Source organism: Hippopotamus amphibius, chromosome 14 (assembly GCF_030028045.1).
Source record: "Hippopotamus amphibius kiboko isolate mHipAmp2 chromosome 14, mHipAmp2.hap2, whole genome shotgun sequence".
NCBI classification, from domain to species: Eukaryota; Metazoa; Chordata; class Mammalia; order Artiodactyla; family Hippopotamidae; genus Hippopotamus; species Hippopotamus amphibius.
Genome location: NC_080199.1, coordinates 56604200 through 56617014, shown reverse-complemented (window position 1 = coordinate 56617014; position 12815 = coordinate 56604200). Strand labels below are relative to the sequence as shown.

At 39.8% G+C, this 12815-nt stretch overlaps 1 protein-coding gene across 1 annotated transcript in view; it reads right to left on the bottom strand.

Annotated features, from left to right (window-relative positions):
* Window positions 1–12815, bottom strand: part of TNFSF11 (TNF superfamily member 11) — a 33514-nt gene that overhangs the window by 15310 nt on the left and 5389 nt on the right. The window contains exon 2 of the mRNA XM_057707811.1: window positions 11019–11186. Coding sequence (XP_057563794.1) covers window positions 11019–11186 — 168 coding nt within the window. The remainder of the gene's footprint in view (window positions 1–11018; window positions 11187–12815) is intronic.

The window sequence follows — 12815 nt, the reverse complement described above, 5'->3', positions numbered from 1 at the left end:
TGTACCTTTACCCTTTGATCCCTAAAATTCTTTACTTCTTACTATAAACTACTGATTTGAAAAATTCTCTCAAAGCCAAAGTCTTCTCAGCACGGATTCTACCTCCCCAGCCCTCACGCTCCCCCCTCTGAATCTCCTCATCTCTTTGTCTCCTCCCTGAATCAGCCACCGCCCCACGATCATCTCTGGAAATTCTTGAGAAACAGCATAACCAAGAAAAATGTGGACTGGCCTCCTCCTTCCACCCCAAGTACAGTCAGCCGGGGCTCACTTCTCCCAGAAGAAGTCTGCTGATTGGAAAAGACATGTCTTTGCACACAGATAATGTACTCTACCCACCGAAGGGGTGAAGAATACGGTGCCCTTGTTTTCCTAAAGCAGAGTGATGCTTTCCTGGCAGGGTGATGGCTATGCTGGGAATAGAAAATTAGTTTTTATTGTTTAACCTTCATGGTTTAAATGAGGAAGTTTCTGCTACAGTTAAAGGTCCCCTAGGGTTTTCATAAAGTAGCCTTATGACAGCAATATTAGTCTTCATAAAGAGCCCAATTTTAAAATGTCTTGCGCTAAGGGTACTCGTTTAAAGAGTTTCATCTAAGGGCTTGGCAGAGTGACTGCAGTGGGGCATCTTGGGCTAGCTGCGCTATTTACCATGTGTCTGCTCTCTTTTGCCACCTGAAGCATAATCACGCCACTTTACATTGGCAGAGCTTCTGACATCTACAAAGCCTCATCTCCTCTGAGGAAGGCTTCCTCCCACAGACTCTACCCAAAGTATACCTAACTGCCAGGAATGGAACTCAAAGGGAGACAGAGGTACGAGGCCAGCCACTGTGGACCACTGAGGCCAGGGAGGGAAGGGGCAAGGGTGGCCAGAGAAGGTTCTCCAGCCTCAAAGTTCCTATCGTGTTCACCCCCCAAGGAGGGAAGACGCTCCCCTCTGGAAGAAGCAGGAAAAAACCATGCTTGGAAGTGACCTCCAGCCCTTGATGAGAAATCTTCTAGGCGTTGGTAACACGGCTAGCTTCTGACAATATTAACCAGCCACCTGATGACACCAAGAGCAGGGGTGAGCACAGGTCACTCATGTATTCATTAAATGTGTTCTTTAAACATTAATTGAGTGCCTAGAGTGTACCTGTCATTGGCTAGGGAAACCAAACATCACACAGTCTCTGTCCTTGGAAACCTCGCATCTGGGTGCGTCAGACCCCCACCTGGCTCCTGGGGTCGAGGCTATGATGGGGTGAATACAAGAAGCCCTAGGTGTGCACAAGGGGGGCTCCTAACCCCAAAGGTGGGCAGGCGGGCATCACTGGGGCACCCTTTGGGAAGTAATGCTTGAGCTAAATTTTGAAAGACAATTAGAAAAATACACACAAAGAAGAGCCTGGAATGGCACATAAAGAACATGCACAAAGACCCATGATCCATCCATCCATCCACCCACCCATCCATCCATCCACCCACCCACCCATCCATCCATCCACCCACCCACCCATCCATCCATCCACCCATCCATCCACCCATCCATCCGTCCATCCACCCACCCATCCATTCCACAAAGCTCTCTGATGGCTGCTAGGGCCAGGCATCCTGCAGGATGCTAAGATGCTGCATGTCCAGAACAGATATCCTCCCTTCCCTTACTGTGTTTATGGCTGCATCGGGGAGGCGAGGGGTGGGGTAGGGAAGGGCACAGCCAGGTTAGGGAACTTCTAGCACTTTACTGAGGTGGGTCCACTGAGCACAAGCTGAGGTAGGGTGAGGAGATGGAGCCACAAGGTAATGAGCCTGGAGAGGCTGGGGTTGGAAGGAGGGTTCCAGAACATAAAAGATTTTGTGTTACGTGTTCAGCAGCTCAGACTTTATCCCGATGACTATAGGGGTCCACCAAAGGATTTTCTTAAGTAGGAAAGTAAGATTTGCATTTGAGAAGTCACTCAGTTGTGAAGAGGATGGACTAGAGGCAGTGTGAGTAGGATGGGGTGGCCACCTGCAGTGGTCCAGATGCAAAATGACGATGCTGATGGTGACACCTGTATTAAGGTGACAACAATAGTCACACAGAGAAAAGTATCTGACGGTTTAGTAAGGAGGTAGAATTCACAGGACAGGAGTGAGGCGAAAAGTCAGTGAGGAAGCGTGTAAGACCATCTTCTGGCTTCTGATTTTGGGTGATGGAGATGATACCCTAGTCCATCACCACGAAAGGGTAGATCAGATGAGAAGCAGGCACGGGCACGGAGAAGAGATTCTGAGCTCACCTAACAGCTGCTACTGCTGTTATTCCCACCACCACCACCTGGTGTTCTCAAAGGGCAAAGATTAAGGACTGGTATAGCACCCTAGTGATGAGGAAGCTACGTGAGAATGGACTTCTCAGAGCCTGACTCTCAAAAAACTTAAAGCAAACATTTATTGTCTGTCATCTCAGGTATACATTGTTCTCTGCAACTTCCAAGCCCCCACTCTCCACCCAGCTCAGGCTGAGTCCTACCTCTCAAATACAGTCATTCATTCACCAGTGGCTTCCCTGTCCTCCGGTGGCTCTCACCCCTTCTTAGGATGCTTAGAACACCTCTTTGCTCAGTATCCACCCTGAAGCCTTCTTCTGAAGACGGACCAGCCCTTCTAAAAAAGGATTTTCCAAATCACAAAGCCTACTCCTGAACTACCAAATCAGAGTCTTTGTAACAGATCTGGGAGCCTTTTTCTTTCTTTTTTAAACAAGGTTTTCCAAGTGATTCCTAAGATCAAGCAGGTTCAGGAAACGCTGCTCTAGGGCACGCCATTCTCTCCAGTTCCACAGGCTGTACTTCTCCTAGGAAGAGCCACTCCTGGTGGAGCGATCCAACCATCCTTTACCAGGTGTCCTCCAACCAAGGACCCTCAATATTACTGACTTCTGGAATCTTAGCCCAAGACCCCATGGCACACACCGAGATGCTCCTCCTTCAGGCGCATCCTTCTTCTTCTCTGCTTCTTTAAAAATGTCAAGCCAGAATATCTTTTCTTCTACCGTGGAGTATTTCTGGCACTAAGATAAGCCACCTCCTACAACATCACTCACTGGTTATTTCCCTCTTGCAGACCCTCCTACCTTTTGCCCTGGGTCTCCCCTGAGGTTGAGCACATCATGGCCAATGGCCTGTTGTTGGGCAAAAGGCAGTAGATGGCCTTGGTTTTGTAGGAAAATTCTGTGGGTCATACTTTGGCTTTCCCATAAAGGCAGCTTTTATAAATACTAGATATGATTGGGGTTGATTGAATTGCAGTTCCCAAAACTGTTATGGCAGCGATGAAATCCCATTGGAAAACCACTACATGACTAACATCTTGATTTGGGAACATCAGTGCCCCCAAACCCCAAGTTGCCTTGTGGGTTTACAAGAAACTTTCTCGGGACACATACTCTTATATACAAAGGCAAAGAGATAATGAATGGAGTTTAATTTTTCCCCTTTTTTTGTTGTGTGTGTATTTAACTAAAAAGCAAATGAGAAATAATGGCTATATAATAACTTCAATGATTACAATTTCATAAGCAGTTAAAATCTACTTAATTTGTAATTGATTTCTTATGTACTTTAGTTTTAAAAATGGGAGTAGGTTTCCTGTAATAATTGACATTGGAATTCTAAGGAATCAGCTTTACAGATGGAAAAAACAACCACTCAATCTGATGAACTTTCTGGTTTTAAATTAATGTTCTTGAATCCACAAAACCTACTAAAAACTGGGCAAGTGAGAATCAAGGTTTATTCAAAGATCACAGATGCATATGACTAAACGAATCTCTGAAAGTTCTTCAGAAAGATGCATGCTGTTAAATCTACCTTCAAATTTCTCTCTCTTCTGGAATCTAAATAATCCTAAAGTACTTTAACTTTTAGAAATAAAAATCTTGACTGTTCCAATTTTGCAGAGACTTGCATATACACAGAGTTATTTCCTGTTCATACAGTTAGCCACTTTCCTGCCTAAATAGGGTTTAGTGAGTATCGGAGACCACTCACTGTTCCCGTAGAGCCCGTCCTGTCCTCTCTCCAGTTAGTTATAGGCAACCCCTTTCCTCAAGCTTTGGTGCAAATGGTTACCCAGCTAGAAACTACGATGTGTAGCCTACTTTGCGTCAAAGTGTCATTTTATGAGTAAGTTCCAGCCAATAAGATGCTACTAAAAATGACTGACATCTCAACTTCCAGGTACTGCCTTGACTTTTTCTTTCTGCCTTTCCTCTGTCTGAAGATGACAGTATATGGAGAAACCAACTTGGATCCAGAGACGGAAGGTACCTGTTGAGGATGGAGGTGCTTCCTGCCAGCCCTGAACTGCCACCTCTGGATTACTGCACACGAGAGAAAAAGCTTCTATCTTATCTTTGTCCACTTATTGATGAGTCTTTTTGTTAGGGCAGCGTGGGCTATATGAAATAACAGTGAATATATGACTGAAGATCAAAGGACTGTGAATCTTTGGATACATCATTCTTTGAATCAGGAGACAGTTTCATTTATATTGTGAATCCTGCAGGAGATGAGGCCAACGAGGCCCTGATGCCCAGGGAATACAATAAGAATTCCAGGTAAGAATTAATTGTTCAGTGATCATGGCTCTGGTCTTATTCCCCATTTTCCAGTAAATCTTTGGAGGCTCAGAGACTTCCTGACTCCAGGAAATGGTTAGTCAAAAATATGCTAACAACATAGCTTATTGGTGGTCACCACCATTGGCTTTTCATATTCTGGGATGAAATACAGAGTTTTATAAAACCATATAAGAAGCCAGAGCTGTGTGTTTAGTTCACATTATAAGCCTGCCTCTATACAGTTTATAGCTATGAAGAGGCAAACAGACCTGGGGAAAACATGATTAAAGCAAGAAGTCCAGATGAAGATAGCTTTCAACAAAAATTAACTGCTAGTATGATTACGCGGAGGCATTATTGCTTCAGGCTATAATATTAATAATCATCAATTAGAACATTGGTAAGACATCCACTAGATGAGAACCGGGCTTGTAACATTCTGAATGGCTTTATGAGTTGGTCAGTGACCCGTGTTTATTTAAAAATACTAGTTTACAGAGTTCAAGAAGTCATCAGTCATTTATTTGTTCTTTTCCTTCAATCTTGGGTCTAAATTAGATATGATATATACAAACATGAGCAAAACGGCTGCAGTTCTTGTTCTGAAGGAGCTGCAGATTCGTTCCAAGATCTCTAAGCATTTCTGATTGTGCAGCTTCTTCAGGGGAAAGTTTGTAACGCTCCCAAACGTGCATATTTATTTATTTAAGTACTAAATAAAAACACTCCTGTATATTAGCTACCTTATAAAATAGTCACAAACACATCTTGAAGCCAATATTTAAAAAATTCATATACATGTAAGTCACCATGCATCCTTCCCACTTCCGGTGGGGGTGGGGGGCGGGGAGGGTCACCTTGAATGCACTGAACACCTACACTGGAGAGCAAGGTGATTGATGTGAATTGGATATTGATATCTCTCCTCCATATCACCTTTTCAGATACTTTCAGAAGTAAGTTTCAGGAAGTTTTTCACAAATAGATACCTAATGTGAAATCAACAAGCAGGCATACTAACATCCAAGTAGAGTCACATTCCAGGGCTCAGGATGTATAAATAGTGTATCAACAGATGGCTTTCCACTGAGACTGGCCGGGAGGTCTGAGGGCCAAGTGCCCCTGCTCAGGCCCGAGACCCCCACACCGCTCCTCAGCTTGGCAGAGGCCGGAGAGGCCACCAAAGCTGGAACAAGAATTGCTTTATAAATTGGACACCATATTTGCACTGGTGTTTTCTTTATTGTCATAGACTGTTATGATAGACTTTGTAAATTGTGGTTGGTAGGGTTGGATCACTAAGAGGCTTTCAGAGTTCTGTGCTAAAGGGAAAAAAAGCCAAGAAAACCCAGCCACAAACAAAAACGGGGAAAAAACAGCATTACTTGTCTGACCAAAGACGGGCTGGGTAAACACCACTTTTTGCACACATAGAATGTGATATTGTGCTTATGACTAGCATTTGCTACCACTGGATGGGGAGATCTCTCAGTAATGACTGCAGCCACAAGAGTAATTGCGTTTTACGGGTTCACCCAATATCTATATTAGAATGAAAACTAAGTTACAAACCTACTTATGAATGCCTGATACATCTATCCTATTTTTAGCATCAGCAAGAGAAATGAGAAAGCTGATTATTTTGGCAAGATGTGAAGACTATCACCTTAAAAAATAATCCTTATGAGAGGATAACACATTTGGCAAATCATTATTTGGTCAAGGTAAGAGAAGGGTAAGTCCTTGGTTACAGGAGAAGTTATAGCAAAGTGCCTAGCACAGTGTGCACACTTAATAAAATTGCTTGATTCTAATTAAGATGAATAACACTCATCTCCTTCCTAAAGAGTCCCTTGTCTGGGGGAAGAAATGGCATCTTCTACCTCCAAACACACAATGGTATATTATGACCACTTCTTAGTCTTTAAAAAGAATTAACTGTGTGTAATATTGTTACCCACGAATAACAATCCTATAGCACAACAAAACAAATGTGAAATTAATAAAATAAAGTTCCACTCATCATGTGAGTCACACTAGTCTATTAGTATAATTAAAACTGTGTGTCTTGGGACTTCCCTGGTGGTCCAGTGGTTAAGACTTCACCTTCCAGTTCAGGGGGTGCAGGTTCAATCCCTGGTCGGGAAGGTAAGATCCCACAGGCCTCGTGGCCAAAAAACCAAAATATAAACCAGAAGCCATATTGTAACAAACTCAATACAGACTTGAAAAATGGTCCACATCAAAAAAATCTTAAAACAGAAAAACAAAAAAATCTGTGTCTTTAATAAGAGCAGTTGACTATTCTTGTCTGCCCACAAATCTTTCTCCTTCTGCCTTGCCAGGTATTGAATCTCTCATAATTGGTGTTATTCATTTGGAACGAGGCACCCTGTTCCCAACAGGCTCCTAAAATAGTGAAAATTCTGCCATTATTGTTCATCAACATCTTTAAGCACAAATTGGTTTATCGTACTCTCTAGATAGTCACTTAGAAAGCCCAAAGAAAATGGAACAATGAACAAGTATGTTCTCATGGGGGAGTTAGGGGCAGAAAGTTTACTGACGGAGCAGAAGTGCAGGACTGCCAGGGAGCAGCTATTGGGGGCTTCTCTCCATCTGGGATTTGTTTGCACTTAGGACGTGAGATTTAAGGCTATCACTTTTTAAAAATAGCAAACAGACTGTCCTAGTTCCTTTTTTAATAACCCAAACTACACCCACTTATTATTATTCAAAATCATTTTACGTTATATTAAATTGCATACACACATACATTCACACATACAATGAGGTCTGCTCCAAGGTGTCTGTTCTCTTTCATGGATTATGACTTTGCGTAGTTCCATCTTTACATTATCCAATCCTACTTTAAATGCCTCTGTATAGTTTTCTAGTTTTATTTCCATAGGTTTTGTACATTCCTTGTTAAGCAAATTTTTGAGGCTTTTTAAAAATTATGAATGAAACGTTTCATTCATGTTTTCAAATTATTGTTCGAAATGGGGGCAGCCAGTGATTATTACGTATTAACTTTTACAAACAGATTGATTTTGCTTGTAACCTTTCAGTTCTTTTGACTTTTCCCAAGTACACAATCATATCACAGGCAGATTCTAGCTTCTGTATATTTTATTTCATCCTCATGTGCAATTACATTGGCTGGCACATTCTGAACAATGCTGAATAACATGGGGACAGTGGGCATCTCTGGTGTGTTCCTGATATTAAGAGAAATGCCCCTGTTTTTCATCGTTAGCTAACTTTTAGTTTGAGCTTTATAGGATAACATCAAGAATCCATCTAGCTCTGTTTTCTAATGGATTTTAAACGCCAGAAATAAGTGCAAAATTTTGTCAATCACTTCTCAGTATCTATGAGATGATACATTTTTCTCCTTTGACTTGTTAAGATGAACCATCCTTGCATTCTCATAGGTAAATGTGAATGGTACCTGTTGTTCTTAATATTACTTATTTTCAAAATTACCTTGGCTGATCTTGCATAATATTCTTCCAGAAGAAACCCAAAGTATAATTTTTAAAAACAAGAACGCCATTGAAATTAAAAGTTTATCTCTTTTTCATTGTAAGGAGATACAATATGAGTTGATCTAAACAGAAAATTAAGAGAATCATTTACCTAATCAGAATTACCTTAATTAGAGGTTCAGTTTTGAACTAATAGATTACCTCTAGTACATGTAAATGTTTATAGATAGATCACTCAGCATTTGGGAGGTGGGATAAAAAGCTAACTATTGAAAATGTAATAAGACAAAACAATAAAAAATGAATTAGAATTTGTCTTTCTCCGACTTAACTTCACTAAGTCTAATATTCTCCAGGTCCATCCATGTTGCTGCAAATGGCAGTATTTCATTCTTTTTTTTTTTACTATATCACTTATATGTGAAATCTAAAAAACAATACAGACAAATGTATATACAAAACAGAAACATGGGATTAACAAATATAAAATATTATATATAAAACAGATAAGCAACAAGGATTTACTATATAGCCCAGGGAATTATATCCAACATTTTGTAATAACCTATAATGGAATATAATCTGAAAAAAAAACAAACTGAATCACTTTGCTGTATACCTGAAACTAACACAATATTGTAAATCAACCATACATCTATAAAAAAAGAATAGCAAATTGAGTATCAGATTTCACCATATATAGCCCAGCAGATCGTCTTTTCCTCAATGTAGATCAGGATTTTTGATAATAATTTTAAATTGAGGGTCTTGCAAATCTTATGTCTTTCTCTCCTCCACGAATATAATATCCTTCAACGTATAGCTTAAAATGCCTTAAGAATAGGCTCTCTGTTTAATTAATTATTGTATTAATTAAATTAATTGATCCTAGATCTTCAACAGACCTGGAAGTTTCCTAAGGATAGTATATAATCAACATGTTTACTCCTGCTGGTGATAAAAACAGCACAGTGGTTTTCTGCAACTTGCTTCAGTGTCCTATTGTTTTGTCCTATTTCATTCTTAGAAAAATGATCAAACCTGCTCTATGAAAACTTTTAAAATATGTCTTTGATTAAGTCATCAGCAATGACAATGAATTCATAATAATGGCAATAAAAGTAATATATCAACATTTAATGAGTGCATATTATATTTCCAGTACTGTGCTTCGGTCCTTTACATCTTTTATTTCAAATCAGCCATGATCCTGCTACGGAGGGATTGTGAGCTCCACTTTTTAAAGATGAGGAAGCCAAAGCGAAGAGATATTAAATACTTTCCCAAGATCACACTTATTCAAACATAAGTCTATCTGATTACACAAGCCACAATTTTTCCCACAAAATATATATGAATTAAGATGATGTGAGCAGAGGTAAATACAGTATACTAATGATATCAATTCCCAATTTCTTTCCATAGTAAAAAATCGGAAGTTACTCATTTTTCTTTTATTTTTAGTAATTTAGTTTTTTGCAAAATCAGAAAAAGAAAATGTTATAGAACATTAAAAAATGATTTAGACTAGTGGAATTGCTGTTGCTATAGCTCAAAAATTACAGTGTAAGATAAAAAGATCAAATTTAAACTTGCATTTTCAAATATGCAGCTATGGCATAAAGAGAAGCACCTACCCCCTAATTATAATGAAAATGTAATATTTTTAAGCACTAGCTCTTATAGATATTAGAACGATATGTACTTCCTTGATTGTATGATGTATGTTTTTTATATTTCAGAATCTCTGAAACTGATGCAGCTAGAATCTATAGTGGTCATAATGAATTCCTTAGTTAAAATTTTTTTCTTTCTTTGTGATGCATGAAATAATAAAGTAAATTGAAAATCCGTGGTATCTTAGATTTACTGAAATATAGCAAACATCAGCTTTAAGGGTTCTACAAAACAGCTTTATCTCCCTACCTCTATCTCCAATACATATCCTCTTTTTCAAAAAATGCTACTACTACCTTTGAATCTTTTAAAAAGAAACTAATTAAATAAAATTTTAATTTAGATTTAAGGCATTCGAGAACTTTTGAATTTACTCTAAGATGATCAGAGACAGCCCAGGGAGTTGCAAACTAGAGGTTGGGATGTATGAGCGGATGCGAGAACCCATGCAGATGTGCATGCAAGTACACAGTGTGCACAAATCTGCAGGCGCTGGAATCACAGGATTCCACCCAGGTCTTGGGTAGAAGCAAAATAATTGCAAGACTGCTGAATTCTCAAGTGACTTTATCCAGGAAAGCAGAACAGGCAGTGATTACAGTGTTTCTCAATTGAGGCTGGAGGTGTAGAAGTCATTCGTCTTCTCCGTTCCCACCTCCTCTCTTCTCACCCAGCTCTCCCAAAGAATGAGAAAATGGACTGAGGATTTCCATCACACCCACCGCATCAATTCCTGCTCTACTTGCTTACCCCCTCACTTCAGATAATAGTGGACCAGCTATCGTTATTCTCAATAGAGCCCTGGAGTCACAGATGTGAAATAGAGGATCCTGCCATTCCAAAACCAAATAAGAAGGAAGTAGCTAGCAGAGAATCCTGTGAGCTAAGGGAATGGTTTCTAAGGCTAGGAATTCAAACCAGCATACTGACCCACTGACTACCACAAACCATCTTTGTCTTCCTTCCAAGTGTGAATTTAAATCCGTCTTCCAAAATAAGAGAAAGAAGAAAGACAGAGGAGAGAGAGAGAAAGAAAGGAAGGAAGGAGGGAAAGAAAGGAAAGAAAAGAATATTTGCACCATAATTAACCACTACCAACTTCAAAAGAATTCTGCTAATCCCTCAAAAAAAAATCCTCTTTAGCTCTTTTACAAATTATTAAAATAAAAAAGGAGAGTCAACAGCACTTAGCCAGTTTAATTTTCAATATTAGGAGAGTCAGGGAGGGCCCTTGACTTGTCATCTCAATGTGGACTCACCTTTTGCACAGCTGCTTGAAAGGCCTGTTTAATTCTCTTACACGAATCAGGTATTAATTTTGAGTCTTGACTCTCCAGAGTTGTGTCTTGCAAATCCGTGTTTTCATGGAGTTTGAAAATTCTATTAATGCAGTGAGTATCATCCTCTGATATTCTATTAGGATCCATCTGAGGAGGAAAAATGTAAGGACATCAGATTGGTTATCACTGATCATTCTGCTGTTTAATAAAGTGTGACTTAAGGACAAAAGAATTCATTCTTGCAAAAGTCATTATGTCCCCAACTAACAGTTAATACAATTACCCTGGAGTTGGTGAAAACATTGACTTCTAATTCATTTTTATGAGTAGCTGCCTATCATCCACAACGCACGTGTACACATGTGATTTGTGGGGAAATTATCAAAATCGTCTGATGATGTAAAAGTCCTCATTGGGGGGAGGGGAATCAAAAAGGTTACATGTGTTCAGTACAGGGAGAGAAAGCTTTTAATCTTTAAATTCCACCCCCCCACCCCCCCACCATGCAGCACCGGAGGTGGGATTATGAAGCCCACTTGGATATTCAAAGCATGAAACCTACATAAATCAGGTGAAATTAACATCATGTTCAGCCACCAGGTTCACCTGGCCTTTTCCCTTAATCAACATATGTTTTTATCAGCCAAAGAAAGGAGGGAGAAGTCCATTTCTTAGCCCCCCAAAAAATCTGAAGGTAGAAGCATACTTTCCCTTTTTTGTTGATCCTCTCATCCGTTTTCTTAACCTGGAGTGGTGAGTCTGTCAGAGGGTGCCTGAGAATGTGTGTGGTGCTATTTGGGGTCAGCTGGGATGAGGTGGCCTATGGCATGAGCAAGCTGTACGGATACATGCTGAGGGGATGCTGACATTCTTGCAGTGTAAGCGATTGTCCCACCCAAAATACCCCCATCCAGTTATTAGCTGGTCACCTGGTTAAAACAGATGCCAGCATAAGCATTTCTTTAAGTATTACTCTTTTCTTAAAGTTGTCTGCCACTCCTCCTGGGGCTCTGACAAGCCTTTGTAGTGGTTTCAACTGCCATGTAAAGAGGAGAGGTAATTAGCTACCTAATTATTTTAATTGCTTTAATTTTTAAGTGGTTTAATTTATTGTCCTCTTCTTTCAAAAGATTCAAGGTACTTCATGTGCATTTGCTTGCTAGTACGTACAGGCTAGATGAAAAAAAGGGAAAATTACATAAGTTTGCAATAACCAAAGCCCAGTCAATGAATACCAAGTCTCTCGTTCCCTGGTTTAGTTATCTTTCTGAAAGTCATCAGAAGATGTGCAGGTTTATTAACCAGCTGTCAGAAGTAAACTAAGAAAGTACCCTATCCATATCTGAGATTCTCAAAATGAAATGATAGCCTTTCAACAAATGTGCGCCCACTGATACAAATTTTATCATTCCACTTTTGCAAGGTGTCACTCAGAAGCAAAACTATTTGCAATCCGTATTTATTTTTTATTTCTTTAAAATAATTAGTATGAGTCAGAATATTTGAGATTTTATATAAGGCAAGCTTTCAATTCCATACTTTTTTAAAAAAGCTCACTTATACCAATAAGTTTCCTACAAAACCAGAGAAGCTTGGGCAAGTGATATGAAGGGTCATTGGGTTCAGACTTCAAGAAAGAAGAATCCTGCAAAGCCCTCAGATGGCTCAACACCAGAAAGCCACTGAGCTAAAGGAACACTGTGGCATTAGTGGGGAAATGCCTGAGGACCCTAACGTTGGTTAAGCTCCCGTCCTGCTGACAAGCTAAGTGCCACC